Raw genomic sequence first — 27389 nt, forward strand, 5'->3', positions numbered from 1 at the left:
GGCACAGGCGCTCCGGGAGATGGGGAGCGATGGGTGTAATGAGACAGCACCACCCCACCAGAGCCCTCCGGGGCCCCAGACACGGGGCGGGCCAGGGCCCTGTTCTCTGCTCATCTCCCTTCAGACAATCCTCTCAGAAACACTCTCTCTGCACAGAGAGGATCAGAGCCGCGCCCGGCATGTCTGCTCCGTGTTCAGGTCCAGCCCAGCCCCTGGCTGGCTCAGAGGGTGCTCCCGGCTGCAGGCCACTGCATGGGCGCTGTGGGTCGAGGGGCCACGTGACTTCTCGGGCCACCTGGCGGGCCAGGGTGGGTCCCCCTCACCGATGCACCCAGAAATACCCTTCCCAGCCCTCTGGAGGGCAGGGGTGGGGTCTGGAGCAGCTTTGTGGTGGGTTGCCCCAGCACAAGGTCAAGGTCCTTCATTCTCTATTCGATGCACCAAGAAGCCGGACAGATACCTGGATGCGTTTCCGTCAGTCCCTGTTGGGTTCCTGGGTGAACCTGTTGTCCTGGGAAATGACGGATCCACCGGAATGTGTTTGTCCCTGTGGAGAGACAGTTCGGAACCTGTTCTCTCCCTGCTATCACCTGCAGCTGGTTACCAGGGGAACTCGCAGCTCCTCGGAGGTCGCTATGAATATTCTGCCACTTGGGATCAGAACTCTGAGAGTAATAGGAAATCAAAGCGTTCTGCCCAAGGGCCTCGAGTTATTAATCCAATATGACACTTCTCATAAGTGAATCTAGTTGGGATAATGTTTGGCCTGGTTGGGAGGGGGAAAAAATGACTAAGGAAGTCACGGGCCTGGACAATGGTCAGTGGCTCCGCCAATCACAGGAGGAGGCGGGCCCTCCTCCCTGGGCCTCCTGGGAGAAGCAGGGACGTGCCCACAAGGATGTCCTGGTGATTTTCTCCCGGGCGTTACCCCACGGACAGCCTGCAGGAGGTCAGAGGACAGAGGGCGCACAGGCATCTCACGGGATGCGATCCGCTGGTGCCAGGGGGTCTCTGGAAGCCTCAGCTCATGCCACTCAGGAAGCACTGGGCGGGATGGAGCAGGAAGATGGCTGGGGCGGGGCGGGGGGCGGGGGGGGGGGGGGGGCAATGTGCATCCTGCCACAGGGAGACAATCAGGACTCGCCGAGTCCCAGCCTGAGGGGTGACGTGGAGGGTTTATCGGGAGCCTGTTCACACGTGATAACGGTATTAGGCTCATCCATGTTGAAAAGCATGGTTTTTCCGAGATGCGTGCTGACGCACTTATGGGTGTGTGGATTGATGTTCTGATGTTTGCATCCCAACCAGCGGGGCTGGGGGGGACGTTTGTATAAGATACACCAAAAATAAAATAAAATAATAACATAAAATAAAATAATAAAATAAAATAGAATAAGAATAACTATGAGTTGGTAATTATTGCAAATGAGCAATGGGCACATGTGGGTGCAGGACACTCGCATGAGTGATTTTAATGTCTGAGGGAATGTTTCACGCAGTAAAGACAAAACAGCGCCCCCTGCAGCCAAGGAGGCTGAAGCAGTAAGTCCCCCACCCTCAGCCTGCCGGAAGCCCTCTGTCACCTGCGCACACTGCCCTTCTGTCCCCATATGTAAGCGGCATTGTTTGTGCAGGCACCGTCCCAGCATAGGCTGGGGTTGCTCCGGAGCGGGGGGGGGGGGGGGGGGGGGGGGGGGGGGGGCAGTTTCTCTGTCTGTAGAAGGAAGGAGGGCAGGGCCTCCTGGGAGGGGTGGGTGCCAGGGAAGGCCCCTCCCCCAGGGGTGGTCTCAGCTTCTGGGGGGAGGAGGCGAGGGGAGCGCCTGCAGGGCTGAGAGCTCTGTGCAGCTCAGTGGTGGTGCAGCCGACCCAGTCTCATCCCGCCACTCACAGGCGGTCAGAGTCGCCCACAGGCCTTCAGGGAGAGCGGCCCTGGGAGCCACGTGGGCGAGTCCTCTGCTGAGACAGGACCTGCCTGAACGCCATGGCGGGGTGACCTTGGGCTGGGGGCCGCCACGGCTGGTGGGGAGCAGGCTGGGGGGAAGAGACAGTGTGCTGGTTCTCAGCTCCCGAAGCCATGGCTGAGAGACGTGGCCTGGCTCCGGGCGGCCTGTGTGGTCACCCCCGAGCCCCCACACTCGGTCATTGGCAGCCCCGGCCCTGAGCTCGGCGGGACAGCTGAATGGCAGGTGGGCTGAGGGCAGACATGGCTTCCCCTGACCACTCAGGCTCTGTTCTCTCTTCCAGTGAAAAAGGCCATCGAGCTCAAGTCCAGAGGCGTCAAGATGCTGCCCAGCAAGGAGAGCAGCCCCAAGAACTCCGTCCGTAAGTCCCCCTCCGCGCTGTCAGTCCTTCCGCAGGCGGGCAGGCGGCAGGGGGGCCTTCTCCCTGCGCCTTCTGGGGAGGTCAGTCTGCAGTGGCCCTGCCCCTCCTCTCTGTCCACTCTCTGCCTCTGGAGCCTTTTCCGACCTCACACTGAGGGGGGAGGTCCTGGTGATTGATCCTGCTGCCTAAGGGGCCTCACCGCCGTCTCACTTCTGCGGTCACCGGTCACCGGTCACCGGTCACCGGTCACCGGTCACTGGTCACCGGTCACTGATCACCAGTCACTGGTCACCGGTCACAGTGCAGCCAGAGGTTTCTCTCTTGAATAGATGTCTCCGTCTCAGGTTTTACCCCAGTTCCTCTCTCCATTCCAGTGTAACCTCCTTATCCCTCACCCCCAACACACACTCTATTGATCTCTGAGACACGCGGGTAGGCGTCTGGTTTTGTAATTTCTAATAAAATAGAGGCCCGGTGCATGAAATCTGTGCGTGGGCACGGTCCCAAGGCTCAGCCTGTGACCAGGCCATCTTCCCAGCGGCCCGCAGCTGATCGCCACCCACTGCCACCCACTGCCACCTACCGCCACCCATCCTGGTTCCCTGTCCACCAGCAGGTGGTCGGTGCCTGACAGCCGGGGAAGGGATCGAGGGGTGGTCAGTGCGCCTCGGAGTGACCGGTCCAGTGGTCCTTCTGGTCGTTCTGCAGTTAGGGTCCATTGACATGTCACCCTTTTAATATAGAGGATATTCCTGGTTGGGCGGCCAGTGTGGCTCAGTGGTGAGCGTCGCCCTATGAACCCGGAGGTCAGTGAGACAGCTGGTCTTCCCTCCGCACAGCGAGAGGCACAGCTCTGTGGGAAGGAGATGGTGCTTTGGTTCCGTATGCACACAGCGGGCGGATTCGCGATTCCTCGCTGGGTGTAGGCAGTGTCTGCCCCTCTCCCTACAGCACCACGCCACCCTTTAGTCTGACATGAGAATCCGTCGTTAGAGAGAAGGAGGGGGTGAGGAACAGGAGCCTTCCGGGATCAGCGGTGAAGTAAATGGTGGCGTTATTTATGCAGAAGGCGTGACAGAACCAAAGTAAACGTTTCCTGGAGAAAAGGAAGAGAGACAAGGAGGCGAGGGCTGTGGAACCACTCACCTTCTCCTTCTCCTTCTCCTTCACCTTCTCCCCGCCCCCGCGACATCCATCAGGCCTCAGGGGCGATGGTGTTTGTCGGCGGAACAGAGCAGGCTGTGCGTCCTGCTCCAGAGCTGACATTGCGTGGGCTTTCCGCAGGGCCAGGCCCCGGGAGCGGTCCGGATGGAAGTGGGACAAAGGGAAGAGCGGACGTGGGCCTGGCGGGTCTGCGGAGAACGCAGAGGGCGCGGGGCTCACTCTGGGAGCAGGAGGAGGTCAGGGCACTGGGCTGGGTTCGCGGATCTGAGGACACAGGTTCAATCTTGGGGTGAGGCCAGAACGCAGGCATGGACTTCAGAAGCCAAGGGCCACCCCCTCCGGCACCCGGGACCCTGGGGACAGGAGGTCGCCGTGAAAGCAGTGAGACGGCGGCTGCCTGGGTTTCCCGGGCGGGGTCCTGGGTATGGAGTTGCTCTAACCCCGTGGCTGGCAAACTGCAGCGCGAGAGCCACAGGCGGCTCTTTGCCCCCTGGAGTGCGGCTCTTCCCCAAAACACCACGGCCTGGGCGAGTCTATTTGGAAGAAGTGGCCTTAGAAAAAGTTTAAGTTTTTAAAATGTGGCTCTCCAAAGAAATGTCAGTTGTTGTGCTGCAGCCGTGTCCCCTGTGTCCCTGGGCCAGCTGACCCCTCAGAGCCCTCCCAGCCCCACAGGCTGGGGATGGAGGGAGGAAGAGGGGGCGGAGCCCTGGCTGCTGTGTCTCAGCGAGAAGTTGTTTGCCGCGGAGGGAAGACGGATGGCTGTACACACACAGCATCGATTAGCTGTAACTCACCCGGGCGAACAGATGGCCGCACCGAGGCCTGGCCATTTGCTGCTACAACGGTGTGTGCCCGGACGGGACGGGCCTGCGGCTCAGAACATTGCTTAATGGGGAGCCCGGTAACAAACTGCAGGAACATGGAGCGGGTGATGCATGGCCCTCACGCCCTCGGGAAGAAATAACAGGGAACGTGAAATCGATGGGCCCGGAACACGCCTGCTCTTGACTCTGAGCCACTCCTGACATTGGCCTTTGTTCCAAGGGGGTCCATCGCCCCCGCCTGCACTGCGCCCCCTGGAGGACAACGGAGTGGTCAGCATTTCCATCGCCCACTGGACAGACCTGTGAATGCAGAGCCCGGTGGAACGTTGTCTCCAGTACTGCTGTCCTCCATCCGCTGCCTTTTCCTCTATGACAGCCGGAATGGCTCTGAAGGGCCGGTTTCAGAGCTTCCGCAGCTCCTTTTGCTGAATGAGACCGCAAAGCCGTGTCTGAAGTGCTGAGCACAGAGCAGCGGGCGTAACGGTGTCCTGTGTGAGGGGTCTGGATGGCGTGGGGTGACCAGCCAGCCCAGCTTCTACATTCTGCCATTCTACAGGACATGTCCTCCCCCGGCCACACTGTGTTCACCTGCCCTCGGTACCAGGCTAGACCCACAGCCTGGCTTTCTCCCGTTTGGAATTATGGGTCTGCCTTCCATCCTGCGTGCTGAGGCTGACAGGGAGCGTTAATCTCTCGCTCTGGCTCTGTGTCCTCCGGGAGCCGCTGTGCTTAGTGACGGTCACACTCCGTGGCCATTGCTCTCTGTCTCCTCACCGCCCCGGTCCTCTGGGCCTTTTGCACAGGCCCGTGGTCTGTCCCAGCCTCTATGTCCTGCCCCATCAGGAATTTTGGAGGGAGATCAGCGGATTCCGTCCTTCTTCTGCGGGTTCCCCTCACAGCCCTATGGCTCTGCACCTCTGCTCACCTAAACAGAACAAAACAAAACAAAACAAAACAATCATGCAAGCCTATAAAGCGTTTTTTGTGCGTTTATTTGAGTCAAACTGTGGGCAGTTGCCAGGAAGCAGTCTCAACAGAAGGGATGATGCTCCGGAGAACGGAGAACGGCGGGCTTCACCTTGTTGTACACGTTACAGTCAGAGGAGGGGGCCTGGGTGGGTCACAGGAACTCACTGGTGATGGGTTGGGGAGGCGGGAGGAAGCAAGGGGGAAACCTCTGGGATTGGGTAAAAGTGAGATGACGGACACTTGCTCCTTTCCCTAGGCGGTGCAGGACAGGCAGCACTAAACAGGAGAATAGCAACAAGGAGGGGACCTGTGGTCTGACCCAGGCACACGGGTTGTGCCCTGAGCAGTTGGGAAAAGGGAAGATACAGGGACCCACATCCCACAGGGGCATTACCTCAGACACAGAAAGACAACAGCTCCATAAAGGTGGAAGCTGAACTCTGTCTGGGCAGATGCTGGGCTAAGATATGACTTCCACCATGAACTGCTTTTATTTTTTTTATTTAAATTACTTATTGTTTAAAGTCTTACCTATGTCTCATTTTTCCCCACTGTCCTCTCCCCAGTCGCTCCCACCCCCAGCACATGCCCTCTACCGTCTGTGTCCGTTGGTCATGCTCAAATGCATGCACACAAGTCCTTGGGTTGATCTCTTACCCCCTCCACACATACCTTCCCCTGCCTTCCCTCTAAAGTTTAACAGTCTGTTCAATGCTTTTATGTCTCTGGCTCTATTTCTGTTCATCGGTTTATGTTGTTCATTTATTCCACAAATGCGTGAGATCATGTGATACTTATCTTTCTCTGACTGGCATTGTGTAGATGGACCACAGCTTTCTAATCCACTCATCTGCTGATGGGCACTTAGGCTGTTTCCAAATCTTAGTTATTTTAAATTGTGCTGTTATGAACCTAGGGGTTTTAGTTTCTTGGGATATATTCCTAGGAGTGGGATCACTGAGTCAAATGGGAGTTCCATTTTCAGTTTTTTGAGGAAACTCCACACTGTTCTCCACAGTGGCTGCACCAGTCTGCATTCCCACCAGCAGTGCAGAGGGTTCCATTTTCTCTGCGTCCTCGCCAGCACTTGTCGCTTGTTGATTTGTTGATGATAGCCATTCTGACAGGTGTGAGATGGTACCGCATTGTCATTTGATTTGCATCTCTTGGATGATTAGTGACTTTGAGCATGTTTTCTTATGTCTCTTGGCCTTCCGTTTGTCCACTTTCAAAAAGTGTCTATTTAGGTCCTTTGCCCATTTTTTGATTGGGTTGTTTATCTTCCTTTTGTTAAGTTGTGTGAGTTCCCTATAAATGCTGGAGATTAAACCCTTTTCGGTGATAACTGGCCAAATATGCTCTCCCATGCACTGGGCTCTCTTGATGTTTTGTTGATGGTTTCTTTGCTGTGCAGAAGCTTTTACTAAAGGTCTTACTTTCAGACCGTCCTGTGTGGTCACGTTAGGTCTCTGAGTTCGCAAGGCCGCCACAAGCCTCCCCTGACTTAGTCAAGTTAGCACACCTTTTCGTCCACACCACCCACAAAATGACCCACTGCGCCCCCCCTGGTGTGGCTCCATGGATAGAGCATCAGCCCGTGAACTGAAGGGTCTCGTGTTCGATTCAGATCAAGGGCACATGCCCAGGTTGCGGGCTCGATCCCCAGGAGGGGGCTGCAGGAGGCAGCCGATCAATGATTCTCATCATTGATATTTCTCTCTCTCTCCCTCTCTCTTCCTCTCTCTTAAATCGGTAAAAATGTATTAACGAAGAGGTAAATAATAATAATAATAATAATAATAATAATAATAACAACCCATTGTGTTTCCTAGCGATGTTGTTAGTCACTACGTCTGTGATCCACTTGCTAGAAGCAGAACTCATGGCCAGTTTTGCTTTTGGGGCCCTGGCTGCTGCCTTTCTGTGAGGTTTAGGGAAGGGATGGGGCAGTGGTGTGTGTGTTGCTAAGGGGGATAGGCTGCTGCCCCTGCTGGGCAGGTCTTCCCCTCGGGCCCTAGGCCTGGCTCGGAAGCAGGTGTGGGCTGTGGGGAAATTATGGCCCCATCGCTCTGCAGGCCTGGGAGGTGAGTGAACTCCAGGCACTGGCTCCAGGCCACTGGCTCCTCCATAAAACGCAACAACCCAGTGCACAGCTGTTAAAGGCCTCCTTTTCCTGACAATGACTGTCCCCTGGCTGCGGAGCACTGTGTGAATTGCTCATAAATCGGTGAGTAAATCATACTATCAGTTTCTCCAGGCCTTTGTCCCCGCAGGAGCTGAAGTATCTGTGAAAGTGCCGGATCCCTGTGGGGAGGGGCCTGTGGTCTGGAAGCCCGCTGGCTTCCCTGGTCACTGGAGGCAGCTCCTCAATTACTTACCCCCATCTCCATGTGTGATTCCTTAGGGAACTTGAAGAAAGTGTCTGTTAAATGTGTGAAGTCAGGAAGAGGATGATGGCATTCTAGATGGTGAAATCCTATCGTCCCCCTGATAGGAAGGACGATGCTTCTTTAAAATACTGGTGACCAACATTTATTAAGTTAAATGAATGCAGGCACGTGGCCCTTACAGTTACCCCGGGCAAGGATGCTTGTTATATGGACCCAGCACACACGTCTGTGACCGGACAACCAGGGCCCGGCTGCCTGTCACTCCTTGAGCCAGTTAGGCAGACACGGGGCCGAATCATACACTAGAGTTCATTCCAGACCTGGGGCAGCTTGGGAGAGCAGCAGGTCAACCTGCAGCGCCCTCTATGGGGAGGAAGGAGGACGTGGGGAGAAGGGGTTACAGGCATGGGGAGCAGGGCAGGGGGTGGGATGCACTGAGGGGCCAGGAGGCTGTGGCTCCGCATGCTGGTAGGCAGCTCCCGAACAGGAGTGGTTCCAGCACCGGCTCCAGGCCCCGGGGCACTGTTCGCAGCCGGGTCAGACGTCCTTTCCTAACCAGCGCAGGGCGCTCATGGTTAACGGAGTCTGATTACTATTCCCCACCATCAGAGCTAGTCCCCAGGATCCTAGCTCTGCCCCTGACAATTCCAGAGCACACCTGATTACCTGTGTGGACACTCGCTTTGCAAAGTGAGCGGAGAACACATCCTTTCATTCCCAAAGAAGCATGGAAACAGCTCAGGCTCTGAAGGAACTGGAAACCTTAGCATCGCCGCCACTTTCCTCAGAAGCCCAGCGCGCCCTGAGGTTCATCACACTGTACAGAGTGACTGGGTCTCCCCGCTGACCGGTGACAGTCCCGCTGTGCACAGCCCCGTGGAGGCAGCCCTGGCATTCTGCCCGAGGTCGGAGGGGGATCACTGTTCTTTGTAATTAAATTGTTGTCTAAGATCAAACGTGGGTTCCCCAGAAACTTCAGTCAGGAAGCCGGAAGATGAGCTAATTAATCGCAGGAGCTGCTTGGAGAATTCGATCGAAGCTCTCCACGTAGACACAAGGACGGGAGGCGGCCAGGCAGCCTGATCAGGGCCAATGGGGAGCGAAGGGGAGCCAAGTGGAGCGGGCTCAGCAGGCGGTGCTCAGCACCCAGGGGTGCAGCCGGGGGGTCTCCCGCAGGCCCTGTGCTCCCTAAAACCACGTGGACAGAGGAGGAGGAGATGGAAAACATGGCAGCCACGTGCAGGGTGGTGTGCTCCAGCCTCACAGGGGATGCAGGGAGTGGCCCCAGCTCAGGGAGGAGCCCCTTTGCCCAGAGGGCTGCCTGTCCTCCCGGGTGAGATGTGAAGAGGGACAGGGAGCGCTGCTGCCCGCAGGGGTTATGCTGACCCGGAGCTGGGTGTTAGGGAAGCGATGAGTGAGCTCAGTGGCGTGGACATGTCAGAGGGGGAAGGGCCGCGTGCCGGATTGGATCCAGGAGGCGGGGAAACACCGCCTTCTCCCGTGATGGGGGGACCATGCCCGGGGCATTCCCACACAGGAAGGCGGGTGGCTCAGCCCTGCCCTCAGCGCAGGGGAGCCTGGGAGGGGGACCCCTGGGCGTGGCCTGCGCTGAGCCTTCAGACACTGAGCTTCCTTGCTTGGTCTGCAGGCTGTTTCTGGGTGGAATGTGTTACTGTGAGAAAACATTCAAACCTGTAAAGAATTTTGTGAGTTTGTTTGAGCCAAAAGAGGAGACGTGAGTGGGTTACATGGAATCCACTGGTGGCAGGTTAGGGGGCGGGAGACAGCAAAGCCGGGAAACCCCTGGGATTGGGTAAAGGTGAGATGACGGACACATGCTTCTTTCCTGAGGAGGGTGCAGGAGTTAGTCAGTGCTTAGCTCAGTGACAGGGAGGGGTGTGCAGGCTCTGCAGGGGTGCCTGCGCTGTGAGGGTTGGAAAAGAAAACCACGTGGCCATTCCAGCACTGTGTTACCGCAGATGCATAGACAGCAGACAGCTGGTCAGGTAAAGGGGGGCCTCTGTCAGGGCAGGTCCCCCTGGGCCCTGACTGCCCGCCATGATGACTCTTAGTAAACAGTTTCAGCGCAGATCCCCCTGTGGTCACCGGAGGCCCCTGAGTGCGCATGGCCACCACCCGGGCCTCCCTGAGGCCCTTCTCACCCACAAATGTAGAGCCCTACACCTGTCAGGTGACCTGGTCTGTACACAATGGTGAAGAAACTCATAAAAGGTTCTCATTCATCACCTCATGATAGATGAATTATATCTCATGATAGATGAATCATTCTCACAAGAAGTCAGGTGAAATCTTATGGTTCCATATACATTTTTGGAGAGTTTGTTCTAGGTCTGTGAAATATGCCGTTGGTATTTTAGTAGGGGTTGTGTTGAATCTGGAGCTTGCTTTGGGTAGTATGGACATTTTAATGATGTTGATTCTACCAATCCATGAACATGGTATACTCTTCCACTAGTTTATGTCTTCCTCTCTCTTCTTTCAATGTCCTGTAGTTTTGCGAGTGCAGGTCTTTTACCTCCTTGGTTAAGTGTACCCCTAAGAACTTATTTTTTTTTTGTTGCAATGGTAAATAGGATTGGTTGGGGGTTTTTTAGTTTCTCTTTCTGAGAATTCATTATTGGTGTATAAAAACGCCAACAATTTCTGAGTATTAATTTTGTATCCTGTTACATTGCCAAATTCATTTATTAAATCTAGTGGATTAGTTTTTTTGGTGGAGTCTGTAAGGTTTTCTATGTACAATACCATGTCATCTGCGAATAATGACAGTTTTACTTCCTCCAAGTGAGATGTACTAATCGTGAACTAATGGGATTTAAACTATAAAAATGAGGATTAATCCACGTGATAAAGAAAAGAAGAAATATAGTTTACCAATTGTTATTGGTCTCCCCCCCCCTCCCAGTTCTTCACCATCCATTTCCAGGTGGCTGCACATTGTTAGGTTGAAAATGGACCCTCTGGTTCCCATCCGTCCTCTGCTGTCTTGGCTGCAGACCAGCACCTAAACTGACGAGGGCTCTGCCGCAGAGCAGCTCCCTATTTGTTGGGGGTGGCTTTTTTTTTTTTTAGCATCTATCCAAATTAATTACCACGCTAATTGGATTAATTAGAGGCTTTAATTATGGAAGTGATTGTGTGTATTTGGCAGGGTCCTTATTTGGTCAGGTCCCTGGAGTTCAGTGCATTTGCATGGCTTTCCTGAGGAGAAGGCAGAGGAAGCCAAGTGCTGGGGGGAAGTTGATGCTGAGAAGGGAAGTGACCCTGTGTTCAGGGAGACTCGCGAGTCCAGGAGGTGAGCGGGGTGCACAGACGGGGTCCTTCGGGAGCACCCCGTTGGCAGCACTGCCTGTCGCAGTCATTCTCGGGACAGTTGAGGGCATTCCATGTGCTTGTCCCATCTCCTGCTTCGTGGGGTGAGCTCTCATCGGAAAGGCCGATCAAACAGTGGAAAGCATGAGCCGTGCTCACAGGCTGCTTCCATCATGTGCTGGGAGAAGCGTAGCTCTCGGTGAGCACTCCACATTCCGTCATTCATGTGTGAGGAACTGCCCCTTCCCCACCACTACAAAGAACGTCTGGACAGCCTCTGTGTGGGAACTGATATGTGATGGTGGCCCCAAGGCTGGGCGGGCTCTGCACTGGGATGACCCCGTGTGGGCAGGTCATGGAAAGCACCCAGCGGCCACCTCTGAGAAGCAGGGAGATGTCTCTCCCATAGGAGGGACACGTTTGCGGGTGGACCTGTGATCTGCCTCAGGACACCTACACTGAGGATGCTCGGGTTCGGGCTTCGCTATGAGCTGTCCTTCCAGTCCAAGGCCAGTGCACCGACCGCCAGGCACAATTTTCTAGGCTCCAGGAACAGTGATTTATACCCCAATTTTAACTTTTTAATATATATTTTTATTGATTGCGGAGAGGAAGGGAGAGGGGGAGAGAGAGAGAAACATCAGTGATGAGAGAGAATCATTGATTGGCTGCCTTCTGCACGCCCCCAGCTGGTAATTGAGCCCGCAGCCTAGGCATGTGCTGTTGACCTGAATCAGACCAGGAACCCTTCAGTCCCAAGGCCAATACTTTATCCACTGAGCCAACCTGCTAGGGCCGTGGTCGGCAGACTCATTTGTCGACAGAGCCAAATGTCAACAGTAGGACAACTGAAATTCCTTTTGAGAGCCAATTTTTTAAAACATAAACTTCTTCTAACGCCACTTCTTCAGAATAGACTCACCCAGGCCGTGGTATTTTGTGGAAGAGCCACTCTCAAGGGGCCAAAAAGCTGCACAGAACTCGAGAACTGCAGTTTGCCAACCACGGGGCTAGGGCATATAACCCGATTTTAACTTGACAGCCAGGCTATTTATATCTCAGTGGCACAGTGACACTTGCTTTAGGGGAATAAGGAACCTGATTTCTGTTTTCCATGCCTTTGGACGATGTAATGACAGAGTGAAATCTCCTCTGGGGTCCCTGTGACACATGGGACATTCTGCTCTGAAGCCGTCACCTTCAGCATTGCCTTCTCTCTGGCGGGAAACAGGTTCTCTTCACGTTCTCTTCCGGGTCGGAGATGCCCTGTAATGATGCTGATGGGAGGCCAGACGCCTGTTGCTTCTGATTTGCACAATGATGGTCATTCTGTTAAGAGGATCCATTAGCGTGTGCCTGGTGAAGATGAGGCTCAGTGTGCCCAAAGATCTGAGCGATGCCTTCTTATTTTTGTTCCTCAGCATTGCTTATTGGGCATTGAGTGCTTTGGGTAAAGGAAATTAATTGGCGAATTTTAATCAGATTGAGGCCCTTGCCCTCTGCCGAAGTCTGCGAGGCTCCTGGCACCCGGAAGGCCGGTCTGACTTTCAGAAGGTATCCAAAGGCGCTTCACAGTCCGGCCTCTCTCTGCTTCTCGAATAGTATTGCCCTGCACGTCAGCAGCAGCCACATGTACATACACACATATGCACACATTCCTACACAGGAACTCACATTCTCACACATGCCACACACTTTCCATAAATACAAATGTGTCTCATTCTTGTCTCACAAACATGAGAATGGGGATTTTAACGTCATGTTCACTGTTGAGCTGGGATATGGTGGGGACTCAGCAGATAAAGATTGAATGAATGAATGAATGAATGTCCTTAGACCTGCCTCCTTCTCACCATCTTCTCACCATCTTACTAATAATTCCAAAGTCACGTTCTCAGACGCTCCTTCCCTACACACGGGGGCAGGGCCAGCCCACCTCACTGTCCTCACGGGGCAGACATGCATTGCTCTAGTCCTATCGCTTCCAGGAAGGACATCTGCCCATTGCTGACAATGTCTATGGATTAGTTCAGGTGATTACTCTTTCTTTTAAAAAAAAAAAATATATATATATATATATATATATATATATATATATATATATATATATTTTTTTATTGATTTTGTACAGAGAGGAAAGGAGAGAGATAGTGAGCCAGAAACATCGATGAGAGAGAATCATTGATCAGCTGCCTCCTGCACACCCCCCACTGGGGATATGCCCGCAACCAAGGTACATGCCCTTGACCGGAATCGAACCCGGGACCCTTCAGTCCCCAAGCCGACGCTCTATCCATTGAGCCAAACCGGTCTTGGCTGATTCCTCTTTCTCTCAGGATGTACGCTTCCTCATGAAGAGCCTTGCCTGGACTCGGCTGTACACTCAGAATGCCATGCATGCTGCATAATAAACAAACGGTGACTGGGAGTGACGTATGGACTGCCTTTCGCACTTACCACCATAGCTTAGTGCCAGGCACACAGCAGTTCGCATTGTCATCTATCGTCTGCCACCTGCCTGCCTATCACTCATCTATCTGTATCTCATAGACCTATTGTCTGTCCATCATGTCTCTCTCATTTCATTTGTCATCTGTATGCCATCTACCTACATATAATTCATCTAACAACATCTATTTATCATCTATATGCTTTCTACTTACATATCATTCATCTACCATCATCTATTTGTCATCTCTATGCCATCTACCTACATAGCATTCATCTATCATCTATGATCTAACTATCATCTATATGCTATCTACTTACATATCATTCACCTATCATCTAATTATATCACATTTATCTACCTATTGTCTGTCTATCATCGGTCTATCTATCATCTATCATGTATGTATTTATCATCTGTCATCTGTATGCCATCTACCTACCTATCTATATCTCATGTATCTACCTATTGTCTATCATCTATCATCCATTTATTTATCTCTATCATTTCTCAGTATTGTATTTATTCTATGTCTGTCTATATCTATAATAATAAAAGTGTAATATGCTAATTAGATTGGACGGCTGAATGATCTTCCGGACATCCTTCCAGACGTAGCAGGGGCTCTGAGGGCCCAGGCAAGCTGCTGCAGCTGTGAGGGCCAAGCCCCATGTATGAATTCCATGCATCAGTTCTCTAGTCCTATATAATTAAAGCCTAATATGCTAAGTGTCCGGTCGTCTGTTCAACCAATCAGAGCATAATATGCTAACGATATGCTAAGGCTGCCCAACAGTTGCTATGATGTGTACTGACCACCAGGGGGCCGATGTTCCAACCAGTAGGTTAGCTTGCTGCTGGGGTTCAGAAGATTGAGACTGAGTGAGCTTGGCTGGACACACCCTGGAGCCCTCCCACAGTCCCTCCCCAGCTGGACAACCTCCAGCATCTCTCGCTGGCCCCATAATGCACTAGGGGAGTCCTTGGGCCTGGCATGTGCTCTTACAATCTAAGACCCCTTGGGGGATGTTGGAGAGATGGTGTTGTCCCGATCCCACAGGCCAGGCCGAGGGACCCCACTGGTGCACGATTTCACGCACTGGGCCTCTAGTATCTATAAATCATCTATTTCTGTCTAGTAATCATGTGGACATGGGATCATATATCTTATCTTTCAGACATAAAGGACAGATCTCAGGAAATGCTACAGTAGAAGGCACATGGACATGAGTCAGACTTTCCTTCTTCCCCTCAGGGGAGTTCCTACTCAGAATTCTTAATTCAAGTGTGAATGTCAGGTGGTGAACACACAATACAGTCTACAGATGACGTATCACAGAATTGTGCATTTGAAACCTCTACGATTCCATTAACTAATCTCACCCCAATACACCCTATCATTGTAAAGAGGCGTGTCTGGCTGACAGTCCCTCCCCTGGGAGGTGGGAGCCACGCCCAAGATGATGAGAGAGCATGCCAAGCCGGGCTGGCATGGTGGCACCTCAGAGGCAGGCTTTGTTCCTGGCACTAAATACGAGGGTGTGAACGTGTGCAGAGAGACAGTTTACGAGCAGTCACCGCTGATGGTGATAAAGAGCGAAGGCGGAAGGTGTCCGTTGTGGTGGGGATTCCTCGTCCGTCTCTCAGGGAGTCACAGAGGAACACAGGGACAACGTGAGGTCCGGACCACGTGGCGGGCAGTGGCCGCCTTACAGCGGCATCTCCCAGGCCATCGGTGGTGGGGCTCAGGGAGTCCCAGGACAGGCTGTCAGAGCCGTGGGGAGCTCTGCAGTGGGACACCCCGGGACCCGCCGTCTATACACGTGTGTGTGGAGTGGATGGCTGTTGGTCTCAGTTTACGGCTGGGTTAGTCACATCCTGACAAAAACGGTCCTTAAAGTGCAGCCTGTGAACTGAGTCTGCCGAGCCTCGCTCCGCACAGAGCAGGCCGTCAGGGTTATTAATCTTAACCTTCCACCAGGGATCGTTTCAAACGTGCACACCAGTGGAGAGAGACGTGCAGGGACCCGAGACCAACGTAGGAACCCTCAGCAGTGCTCCGTCTGCCCACCCACTCTGTCTTCCCCTAAGGTGTCTTAAAGCAGAAGACATCGTAGAATTCCACTGTACATGCTCTGTCTCTCCCAGCATGCCATGGGGTGAGAGTTACACGGCGTGTGGCCCTGTCAGGGGCTTCTGTCGCGTAGGGAGATGCATTTGAAGTCCCCCATCTCTTCGTGGCCTGGCAGCTCTTCCTGTCGCTGAACAATACCCGCTGTCCGATGGACCGCTATACCCACCACCTGCTGAAGGGTGCATGCTTGCCCCCAAGCTCTGCCCCTGAGTCAAGCTGCTCTGCGCCTCCCTGTGCCGGTGTGTGTGGACATGCGTGTTCCACTTGGGATCAATGCCGAGGCGCCCTACCACTGGGTGTGACAGCAGAAGTGGGTTTAGTCCCTGTGAGATGCCACCCACATGCCCCAGGTGTCTACCACCCCCCCTCCTGCACTGCCACCAGCGGCGAGTGGGTGCCCGGGGCTCCCATCCGGGCCGGCACGTGCTGCTGTCAGAGTCTGGGTCCGGGCCCTTCCGGGGAGCGCCCCGTGGCCGCCCTGGGGTCCCGCCTGCGTGTCCCTGGTGAGCCGTGGTGTGGAGACGGTCAGCGTGTCCTCTGTGTGTGCTCTGGGGCAGTGTCTCTCTGGGCCTCGGGCCATTTCCGTTGTTTTGTGTTTGTTTTCTCACTCTTGAGTTTTCAGATTTCGTTGTGTAGTTTGAATGACAATGTTTATCTTTCACAAGTACTGTCCGCCCGCCTGCAGCGTGCCTTCTAATTCTCTTCACGTGTCCCTGAGCTCACGTGTCCTTTTAATCATCGTCCAAGAATGTGGTTTTTCTTTCATTTTTTTAATTGTTCTTAATTTTATTTATTTAACCCTCACCCGAGGATGTGTTTATTGATTTTATTCATTTTTTTCAGAGAGAAAGGAAGGGATATATATCAAATGGTTGCATATAATACAGCCCTCAACTGGAAATTTAACCCACTGCCCAGACATGTACCCTGACTGGGAATCAAACCTGTAACCTTTTGGTGTTTGATCACAATACTCCAACCACTGAGCCCCCTGGCCAGGACACAGAATACACGTTTTACATGTTCATGATGTCCAACTTCTCATGTTTCCCACAGACATCCTACTTCTGCCGTTGTGTTTCAGGAATCATTGCCAGGCCCAGGCCTTCTGGGTTTTTCTCCCGTTGCCTCCTGCAGAGCAGTCTGGTTCCTCCTTCTGCACCGCGGTCTGCACCCTCGGAGCCTGCGGCCCTGAAGGGGGCTCTGTGTCTCCATCAGTGCGGCTGCCTGTGGATGCTCCCCTCTCCCAGCACGTCTGCTGAGGGTCCCACTCTGCTGCCAGGTCCCCCCTGCGCTCCGGGTCAGAGGTCAGCTGGCCTCCGTGTGCGGGTCCCGTTCTGGGCTCTCACTCTCTCCCCTCACCCTGTGGGTCTGTCCCACCACACTCGGGCCGTCTTGCTTGTGCAGATTTACAGTATTTACCGTATTCTTCCTTCCTGGCAGCCTGGCAGAGCCTGTCGCAGGCTATAATTTCACCCGAACTTTCAGAATGTAAATGTGTTTCTTAAATTGAGGGTGAAATTGAAATTCAGCCTGAGGAGCGACACCAAATTTCAGTTTATTACAGAAGCCAGGATTGATGTGTTTTTTTCCCCAAGTTTCTTTCTCCACACTTCACGTGGCTGTGATTCTTGTAAGTGGTTTCTGGTATTGATCGGGCGCGTGCATTGCAGCAGAGGCTGGCACACATGGCAGAGAGCACATCGACCATCCCTCCGAGCGCAGTCACTGTGTCCGCGCTACAGCAAGGACCGGAGCGCGCAGTAGGGCCACGACCCCGGTGACATGGTGGGTGCCGGCTGGTTCTGATGGCCAGCCCTCTGCCCAGCACACCCTCCTGGGAGGGTCAGCCATGAGGACACGTGCCGCTAGCATGTGCACAAAGGAACTTCAGGCGTCTCCCACCTCACACCTTACACTTCTGTGGCCTCCATGTCAGAGTGAAAGGGCCGGGGTTCAGGATTTGGGGTAAAATTGTACTGCGGGTGCATTTCCTGAATACCAGCAGATGTGACTGTGCCCCTGACGTCCAGGACACCCACAGGATCTTGCTTTATTCATTTTTTAAAAAATATATATCTTACTGATTTCTTTACAGAGAGGAAGGGAGAGGGATAGAGAGTTAGAAACACCGATGAGAGAGAAACATCGATCAGCTGCCTCCTGCACACCCCCTACTGGGGATGTGCCCGCAACCAAGGTACATGCCTTTGACCGGAATTGAACCTGGGACCTTTCAGTCTGCAGGCCGACGCTCTATCCACTGAGCCACACCGGTTTTGGCATTTTTTAAATTGTTAAAGCTACTACAGGTGCCCCCACCACTCTGTTTGCCTCCCTCCACCCTCCCCTCTCCCCCAGAGCCTCCCCACAGGAACCTGAGCAGGAGGTGGGGGGGAAGTCCTCCCAGCGGCTCACAGCCTGGGGGTCAGGGGCTCGAGTGCATCCACAGGGAGATGCCTGCCCCGTGAGCAGGCAGGCCCCGGCCCTCACTGCAGTGCTCAGGGTTAACGGTAAAGGGACGGTCTGGCCCTCGGTCAGCGCAGCTGGGGAGCAGACGGGCAAGTGGGATTAGTGGAAAGTGGGAGAGGGGGCCAGCTCAGGGCCGACCCGCTTCCTGGCACCGAGGGGGCCCAGCCGGTGTGGACGGAGGAGGACCATGGACGTGGATGGAGGCCGCTGTCTCCTCTCTGGAGGGACCACGTGGGGGAAGGTCAGGGGTATGACGGGTGGACCTCACCGTAGCTCCAGGCCTCGCTGACGTCCAGGCAGCGGCTGGTGTCCAGCTGTCAGCCATGGACCCTGGGGCTTGGGGTCCTCGGGAGGGGCCTTCGGAGCAGAGCCACAGAGGGGACACCCCAGGACCAGCTGGTCACTCTGGAAGGAAATGGCTGCCCAGGGGAGATCAGGTGACAGGCAGAGAAAATTAAAACCGAGACAGTCGTGTGTTGTAAACTGTCTATATATATATAAAAGCCTACGTGACCGGCCAACCAGCTGACTGTCTGGTAGCTGTGATGCTCACTGACCACCAGGGGGCAGACACTCATTGCAGGAGCAGAAACCACAGGCATGGAAACCTGGGGCAGACTGATGGATCTCAAAGGGAAGGGTGAAGGGGGGGCGGAGAGAAGCAATTAGCCAAAGACCTTATATGCATACGAGAGGCCTGGAGCACAGATCCATGCACCAGGGTTCTCCTGGCCTGGCCTGTGCCCTCTCACAATCCAGGACCCCGAGGGGGATGTCAGAGAGCCGGTTTCGGCCCGATCCCCGCAGGCCAGGTGAGGGACCCCACTGGTGCACGGATCCGTACCCTGGGCTTCTGGTGTTTTTATATGGTTTTCTCAGTAACGCCTCTCCTTCCATCACTTAATGTAAAGGAAGCTTCATGTTCTTCCATTGAAAATAGACTTGGACTTCCTTTTAGATACACCATCTTAGTTAGAACATAGACATGTTCTCTCGAGTCCACTCCGGCCTGTGAGTGATTGCAGTGTTGTTTTCTGTTTCCATATATAAAGCACCTCATACTCCAGTGTCCACACTCGGCCTTTCTCTTGGTTTTGTGCGAGTGCTGAGCTGGACATACGACAGGTCTCAGTTGGGACTGTCTCTCCGCACTGTTCCTTCAAGGCAAAAAGGATGATGTCACTTTGCTATCCATGGTTTCATTTCTTTATTTTTAATGAATGTATTGTTTTCATTCCTCCCCTGAGGATATTTTTCCATTAATTTTTAGAGAGAGGGGAAGAGAGGTAGAGTCAGAGAGAAACATCCATGTGAGAGAAATGCATGGATGGGTTGCCTCCTGCATGTGCCCCAATCAGGCTGCAGGCCAGGGAAGAGCCTGCAACCAAGGGATGGGCCCTTGACCAGAATCGAACCTGGGACCCTTTGGTCTGGAGGCCGACGGTCTGTCCACTGAGCCATACTGGCTAGGGTGGTATCCGTGGCAGTAAATGTGTCGGATCCTGCAAGTTATTGGATGTAGATTGTATATATTTTAAAATACATTTTATTGATTTTTTACAGAGAGGAGGAGAGAGGGATAGAGTGTTAGAAACATCGATGAGAGAGAATCATAGGTCAGCTGCCTCTTGCACACCCCCTACTGGGGATGTGCCTGCAACCAAGGTACATGCCCTTGACCGGAATCAAACCTGGGGTCTTTCAGTTCGCAGGCCGATGCTCTATCCACTGAGCTAAACTGGTTTCGGCTAGATTATATATTTTATACCAGATACTGGAATATCTTCCACCGAACTCCTTGTCCGCCACCTGCATGTCACCAGGTACACCCCCCCAGGGCCTCGTGTGTGTGAGTGTGCTAATCCGTGGGTATAGAGAAGGCACTCCTCGGAGTCTTTCAAGCCAGACCTCCAAAGAGAAGAGGCTGACCAGAAGTTACTCTTACAATCTCCTAGAGGCCCGGGGGTTCCTTAGCCTGGCCTGTGGAGATAAGGTCAAAACTGGCACCCCGTCATCCCCAAGGGATTCCGGATCTCAAGAGGACAGTTCTCACGTGACACACCCTACAATTGGGCTCCCTCCTCTCTGGTTCCGGGTGAGTCACCCATGAACCGCAGCTGCCAAGTCAATGCAGCTCGACAGCTCTGGCATTGAGCGTCTGCCCCCTGGTGGTCATTGTGTGTCATATCTATTGGTCGGATGGTCGGACGGTCACTTAGGCTTTTAGACTGGTAGAGTGGAATGGACGGCTAGGCGGCTGAGTCACTGAATTCTGTGAAGTGGGTGGAATGAGCCCCAGACAATCGTATTTTTTAGTCCTTCCTCTGGGGAGACCTGCAGCCCCCATCCCACAGGCCCTGGACTTGTTTGCCTCCTGCACGCACCCCAACCATCTCTCCTTGAAATGAAATTTTTCGATATTTTTTCACCACAGGTTGGTTGGAACCCTGTTGAGTCAATTACTTGATTAAAATGAAGTTGGATAATCACAAAGACAGAGACACTGATTATTTTCCTGACAAATTGTATCTCATTTGGTCAAAACAACACAGAAATAAAAGACACACCAAAACCTAATCTTGTAGCAGTAACTTGATATCAATGGATAGTTAGGTTCTGAATCCATTAGAAAATTCTTGTTGTCATCACTTATACTGTCTACCTTCCTTAGATGTCATTTAAAAATTAGCTCCATAAATAGATTATAAATACACACACACACACACACACACACACACTCACGTGCATGTATTTGTGAGTGTGTACTTCAAACATATAGGGGGTGGCAAAAGGAGATTTACAGTTGCTTGTATGGGAAATAGTGAAGTAACTAATGGATCGTTGTGCAAGAATAAACTGTTTCACGTACTCACAACTGTAAGCCGGCGTTAGCCCCACCCTGTACACGTACAAATACAAAATGAATCTTTAAAAAGTGCAATGCATGTGTGATGCACAGGCAGACAAGACAGAGTCCTGGTGAAATGCAGCGTTTCCGTGGAATCTCAGTCTCTGAGGGTCAGCCTGGGGACGGGATGTGTGGCTCGTGGCCTCAGTGATGGGTCCTCACCCAGCGGAGCCCTGGCCCTCGGGGGAGCTGTGGCCAGTGGTGTTCGTACGTGTCCTCCTGGACGTGTCCCTGGAATCTGTGTCACGCCATGATGAGAGGAAGGGACATGGGCATGTACAGCTTCCTGGTTTAATGGAGAGGAGAGAGAAGGGCCCCATTTTCCGGGGTCTCTGACTTGATGGAAGAGAATAGCACAGAGCCCTCGTGCTTCCTGCTATTTCCTCATAAAAAATAAAAAAAACTGATGCTATGGACCCCTCCCTGCAAACTTCCCGTGGGATGTGCTGAGTGGCCGGGCTTCCCCTCTCCCCCCCTCCTCAATTTCCATTCTGCCCAAAGTAACAGGCTTTGAGGAAAGCGCTGATGTGATTGGCAGGAAACCGGAGCAGAGAACTATCTTGAGAGAAAGATGAACATTGTAATCCTATCGAATAAAGATGGAATATGCAAATTAACCGTCACACCATCACAAACACACAGCGACGCCCATAGCCACAAGATGGTTGTGCCCAGTCCCCTCAACCCTGCTGGGGGTGGCAGGTCCGCAGTGTGGCAAGACCCATCCTCACCCACCCTCCCACACACACACAGCTTCCCAGGGCCACCTGAGGCTCAGGTAACCAGGGCCAGCGAGGCTTGAGCTATCAGCAGTGGCAGCGGCAGAGGTGTGATGGGGGTGTCACCTTCCCCTGACTGCCGGGTCATCTCCCTCACCCGGAAGAGGGGCCCTCCCCTCCACTCTGTTGGTCTGGGGATGCAATGCAGTTCCTCTCACTCTGGAGGGAATGGCCTCTTTGTTCTTCTTTGAAACCCTGGCTCTGTGTTTGGGACAAGTGTGTGTTTGGACCGCTTCTCCGACCCTCTCTCCACACACGCTCTCCGCTGGCCTCCTCACCGCCCTGGGGCTCTGGTCTCGCTCCTGCTCCCGTGTCTCTCCATCATGCCTGCCAGACTCAGAAGGCGGAGTCCTGGCATGTATGTGTGTAAGCTGGAGCGAGATGGGAAGGGAAGAGAGGGCGCATTGAGATAGAGCCACGGTGTGTAAAATGTGATGGCGCAGAGCCTCTCCCGGGTGGGAGAGAGAGGCCCGAGGACAGGAGAAGGGATGTGTCTGCTCTCGTACCCACGCTCACTGCAGTTGGTCACATTGCATTTCACTGAATCCGCTGTTGATTCAAGGCTCTGCTGACGGCATCGTTGCTGACTCTCTGGGCTGCCGCCGGACCTCATGTTGTGTTAGGATGAGACATCACTGCCTCCCTGAAGGCCCCTGTGGCAGGCTGATCCCTGTGTAAACACAGAGCACATGCAGAAAACACTCAAACCTGTAAAGCATGTGTGTGAGTTTATTTGAGCCAAATCGTTGCCAGGTGCCGGGAAGCAGAATCTCAGCGGGTTGGGACTATGCTCCGGAGAACGGCGGGCTTCACCTTGTTTTACACGTTACAGTCAGAGGAGGGGGCCTGGGTGGGTCACAGGAACTCACTGGTGATGGGTTGGGGAGGCGGGAGGAAGCAAGGGGGAAACCTCTCGGATTGGGTAAAAGTGAGATGATGGACACATGCTTCTCTCTCTATGCGGTGCAGGACAGGCAGCAGACAGCACTAAACAGGATAATAGCAACAAGGGGGGGACCTGTGGTCTGACCCACGTGTCCAGTGAGGTCAGCAGGGGCTGCCCAGAGAGGAACCTGCTTCAGGAAAATTCATTAAAATCTTCGCCAAGATCACACACGGGAGCGAAGTCACCCACACGCAGGCTCGGGGTTCACCTTCCTGCAGCCCCTCTGGACCCTGGGGGTAGGGAGCAGCTCTAGGTCAGGCCTCAGGCTGACCTCTGGCAGAGCCGCAGACAAGTCCCGGCGGGGACAGCAGAGCTCTCCCAGCATAATTAAGCCTGACCTGGTAGCCTTGCTCGTTCCTTCCTAAGCAGCTAATGGGCTGTGGGAGGTGCAGCAAGTGCTGCCAGAACAGGAACCTTTGTATTCGTGTTCATCTACCTTGTTTTAATCAGACAATAAAATAAAGCACCGGGCCCTAGCTGGTTTGGCTCAATGGATAGGGCGTCAGCCTGCAGACAGAGGGGTCCCAGGTTCGATTAGGGCACATGCCTGGGTTGTGGGCTCGATCGCCAGTAGGGGCCGTGCAGGAGACAGCTGATCAATGATTCTCTGTCATTGATGATTTTTCTATCTTTCCCTCCCTCCCTTCCTCTCCTTTCCTCTCTGAAATCAATAAAAATGTATTTAAAAAAAAAGCATCACTTGCAGGCTGGGTCTTTTGTGTCCTCATCCAGGCATGGGAGATCCACCAGGCCCCAGCTGTATTCTCTCGTCTGTCTTTTCTTCAGTCCTTCACCGCCCCTCCTCAGGCTCATCCCTGACTGTGCTGGCTTGGGCACACGTAGGCCTCGGCACAGCAGGCAGCAGAAGCTGGGGAAAAGTCGCAGAGCACAGTGTGTAGCTCCCCAGGATTGGTGTGGATTCCATCCCCATCCCTGCCCCTCCCCAGGACCCAGGCAGATCCCCCCTACCCCCCCCCACTGCCCCAGACTGAGTCAGGGAGGGATGGGCCGGTGAGGAGGGGGGCAGGCAGATGCATGAAGGGGGGATGGAAGGGGCAGGATTGTGGCCCTGGGACACCTCCATCCCCCCGACCCCCAGGAAGCAGGGGCCATGTTGGAAGCTCTGCCTGCAAAAGGCCTAGTGAAGCTGAGACCAGGCAGAGCGGCCCCTGAGGATGCGTTAGGCGGGAGCCTCAGAGTCACTCACGTTCAGCGGCTTCCTAGCTGCAGCCTGGGTACCCAGTGAGGCTCGGGGGACACAGTCCTACATCCCGAGGTGTCCCCTTCCCCCTGGACCCCAATTACCAACCACAAGGTTTTATTTACATCTCCAAAGGAAGTGATTATTCTCTTAATGGAAGCAGTTTTCTCTGATTTTCAAATGAGGTCGTTAATTTTTTTTTTTTAATCAAAGTAGATTTTTTGTTTGGACTCTTCATTACAAAGCAGTGTGGGCCTGGAGGACATGGGAAATGCAAATAAGAAACAAGCTATTTAGCAAAAGCCTCCAATTATGCGACGCGGAGACACAGCTAATAGAAGGGGATACGGCGTGGCTTTTGTTGTGTGCGTGTCAGATTTCCCCGTAGACGACAAAATACTGTCTAACTGTCTCTGTTGGGCCTTGCTTTGTACTGGATCTGTTGTGAATATTTCTCCGTGTGGACAAACATTCTTTTAAGCACATTTCGCTGGCTGAGCGGCTCTCCATTGTGCGGCTGTATCCCCATTAATTGAATCAGTTTTCTGTTGTTGGAGCCTGGCCTGCGTCCAGGTCTCTGATGTTGTTATACTGAGATGGTTATAAATAGCTTTATAGCTGGCACTGCTGAAAGGAGCTGTCTCAATTATTTCTTTTTCAAGAGCATTATTTTTTTATTGATGTCCGAGAGGAAGGGAGAGGGAGAGAGAGAAACATCAATGAGGGGAGAGAACATTGTTCGGCTGCCTCTCGCACGCCCCCTACCGGGGATGGAGCCTGCCACCCGGGAATGGAATCAGTGACCTCCACACAGGCCAGGCCTCGTGATTTCCTCAGCCGGAGTTCCGATGTGGGTGTGGGGTGGCGGGTGGATGTAAGCAGCAGTGCGCCCTCCAGAACGCCAGCTGCCTGACGGGGCGCCTGCAGGGAGCGGAGCTGCCAGCCCTCCTCCCTGCCCCAAACGCCCTTTTTTTATTGCACCAAAAACGACCTCACCCAGGGACCCAGTCCTCCTCGTTCTCACCTCAGAGGGACCCGCAGAGAACACAGCCCCGGAGCCCGCCACGCAGACAGGAACCCTGTGCCTCATCCCCGCCCCGTCCTCCTGGGCCCCGTGGCTGGCGGGAATGAGATGCCGCTGGGACCCGGCTCTATTGTTAGCAGCTCATTGTTCCTCCCTCCGCGGGCAGCGCTGCCAGCTCACCCCGGACCTGCAGGCCCTTAATGAGTCTCAGGAGGAGGCGGAGGGGAGGCTGAAGGCAGTTTGCTCAGCAGAGTGGTTCCGTCTCATGTGCGTGTGCCTTTGGGAGCCTCAGGCCCTGAGCGCCCGGCAGGTGAATGGAAGCGGGAGCCCCCAGGCGTCCGCGGGGAGAGACCGGGGGACCACGGTTAAGTCACGCACTGACCATGGAAGGCGCGTGCACAGAGTGGCGTGCGTTTGGCAAAGCTTATGTGCCTGTGATCGCCCTTTCCTCTTCCCTCGCGAACACTGACCCGTCTCGTCTGCCATGCCTGGTGCTGAGCACTGAGGCCCGGAAGCTTTTACAGTTTTTAAAATTCCTCCAGAGACCCTGTGATGAAGCCCCCCTCTGGTGCCCCGTCCCCGAGACCAGCCCCCTCCCAATCCCCCCCCAGGAGCCAGCCTCCTGGTTCTCTGTCCCCAAGACCAGACCCCTCCCCCTCAGGGGCCTCCTGGCTGCAGGTCACCTGCCCTCTCCTGGTGCTGACCTCCAGCCTCTCTCTGGCCCGAGGACTTTCTAGGCTGCAGACATCTTTCCAGATGCAGGCATGCAGTTAGTCTCCTTTCGCGCCTACAAGTTTCTCTGCCAGCGAAAGCCACGGTGTGTTTCCCTCAGACGCCCTCAGTGACTTCCTCTCCTCCCGCTGGCCCTGCCACCCCTCTGTCCCCAGGGCCCAAGATTCCAGAGCAGCGGGGGTGAGGGCGGGGGCGAGGGCGAGGGCGAGGGCGAGGGCGAGGGCGAGGGCGAAGGGAGAAGTCTGGCCATAGAGTGTACTCCTCCTGGCAGATACTTGTATAGGATTTATTACAGTAAGACCAGGGGAGCCCGGCCAGCGTGGCTCAGGGGTTGAGCATCGACCTATGAACCAGGAGGTCACGGTTCGATTCCAGGTCAGGGCACAGACCCGGTTGCCGGCTCCCTCCCCAGTGTGGGGCATGCAGGAGGCAGCCGATCCATGATTCTCTCTCATCGTGGATGTTTCTCTCTCTCTCTTCCTCTCTGAAATCAACAGAAATACATTGACATGTTTACCAGGGCGGGGTGAGTGTTGGGGTGGCAGCCACTCTGTCTGATAAGCAAACGAGTCCTTAAAACACTGTCCTGTGCCTGGACAGCACCCCACCTGGGGAGCGGCGCTCCACGGGGCCGGCAGGAGGTGAACCAGCCCATCGGTGCAGGAAAAGCAAAGCCTCTGAAGTTCAGTGGTGAACGTGTTTGGTGGCTAAAGCATAACGGGCCATTTGACAAAACCTCTCCCGTCTAGGGCTTAGCCGGGAATTGGCGTCCTCATTTCTTCCCTGGGGATCGAGCGAAGTCCCTTCTGTATAAACGTGCACGTCTTCACGGGCAGCTCTCTTTCCTTGTCATGCGAGCCATCGTAACCTGCCACAAAGTTAGCCGTGATGCGCCAGTAACAGAGACCTCCAGCCCAGAAGGGCTCAAACCAATAAAACGGAGCCCTCTCATGGGATAAGGGGTCTTTGTTTCCCAAATACAAGAATAATGGTTCAATTTAGTGCAGCTCAGCTGTCTTGATTCTTAAAGAAATAACATTTTAAGCCGCAACTTAAGAACCCAATCTGCCTAATATAAATGTATTCCCCGGGCGTTTCCCCAGGAGCTGCACAGAATCCTAATCATGTTCTCTCTCTCCCGTTCCAGTGAGCCAGGGCGGGGAAGCCCTGGTCTCCGACACGTGTCCAGACCCAGGGGTTCCGGAGTTCGGGCGGCGAGCAGGAGCTGACTTCAGGTGGGAGACCCAGGCATGCTTCGAACAGAACATTGTTTTCTAACGCACGGAATGCGAGCTTGCCGTTGCTAATGTGTGTTTTCATTTTCCTTTTGATTTGAAGATACAAGCTTCTCCGTTATTAGGCAGCTATGTTATTAGTAGAACTCTGCATTTATGCTGACACATTTCAGGTATGCCAGGGTTGACAGCTTTCACTGCGTGACCCAATATTAAAAACTTAACTCAAAATGTATATAATCAAAATGCACCTTTAGGTTTTTCCCCTGTTTTCATTTGTTCACTCCTCACAGTCTGATGCCTTTGGGTTAATGTGTAAAAAAAAAAAAAAAAAAAAAAAAAAGTAGATGGGGAAAAATTTAACTGTCCCCTCATAATTATTTCATTAAATTAGCTTTCGTGTTAACGAGTGTAAGTGGCCTGCAGTGCGTTTCATTTGGAAAATGTTGTGATTCACCGTACGAGGGTCATGATGACCCGGAGGCTGCTTTTCAGTCAGCGCGTGGT

General features: G+C 53.6%; 1 protein-coding gene across 34 annotated transcripts in view; it reads left to right on the top strand.

Moving 5' to 3' along the window:
• CSMD1 (CUB and Sushi multiple domains 1) overlaps positions 1-27389 on the top strand; it is a 574681-nt gene that overhangs the window by 366989 nt on the left and 180303 nt on the right. For all 34 annotated transcript variants that reach the window (XR_014794550.1, XR_014794551.1, XR_014794558.1 and 31 more), the window contains exons 7-8: positions 2245-2322; positions 26795-26882. Coding sequence is in view for 3 of the 34 variants with exons in the window: in XM_084878313.1 (XP_084734439.1) it covers positions 2245-2322; positions 26795-26882 (166 nt within the window). In the remaining 31 variants the exon portion in view is untranslated. The remainder of the gene's footprint in view (positions 1-2244; positions 2323-26794; positions 26883-27389) is intronic.

The sequence above is a fragment of the Pipistrellus hanaki genome (assembly GCF_964339955.1).
Source record: "Pipistrellus hanaki genome assembly, chromosome: 3".
In the NCBI taxonomy this organism is placed as follows: domain Eukaryota; kingdom Metazoa; phylum Chordata; class Mammalia; order Chiroptera; family Vespertilionidae; genus Pipistrellus; species Pipistrellus hanaki.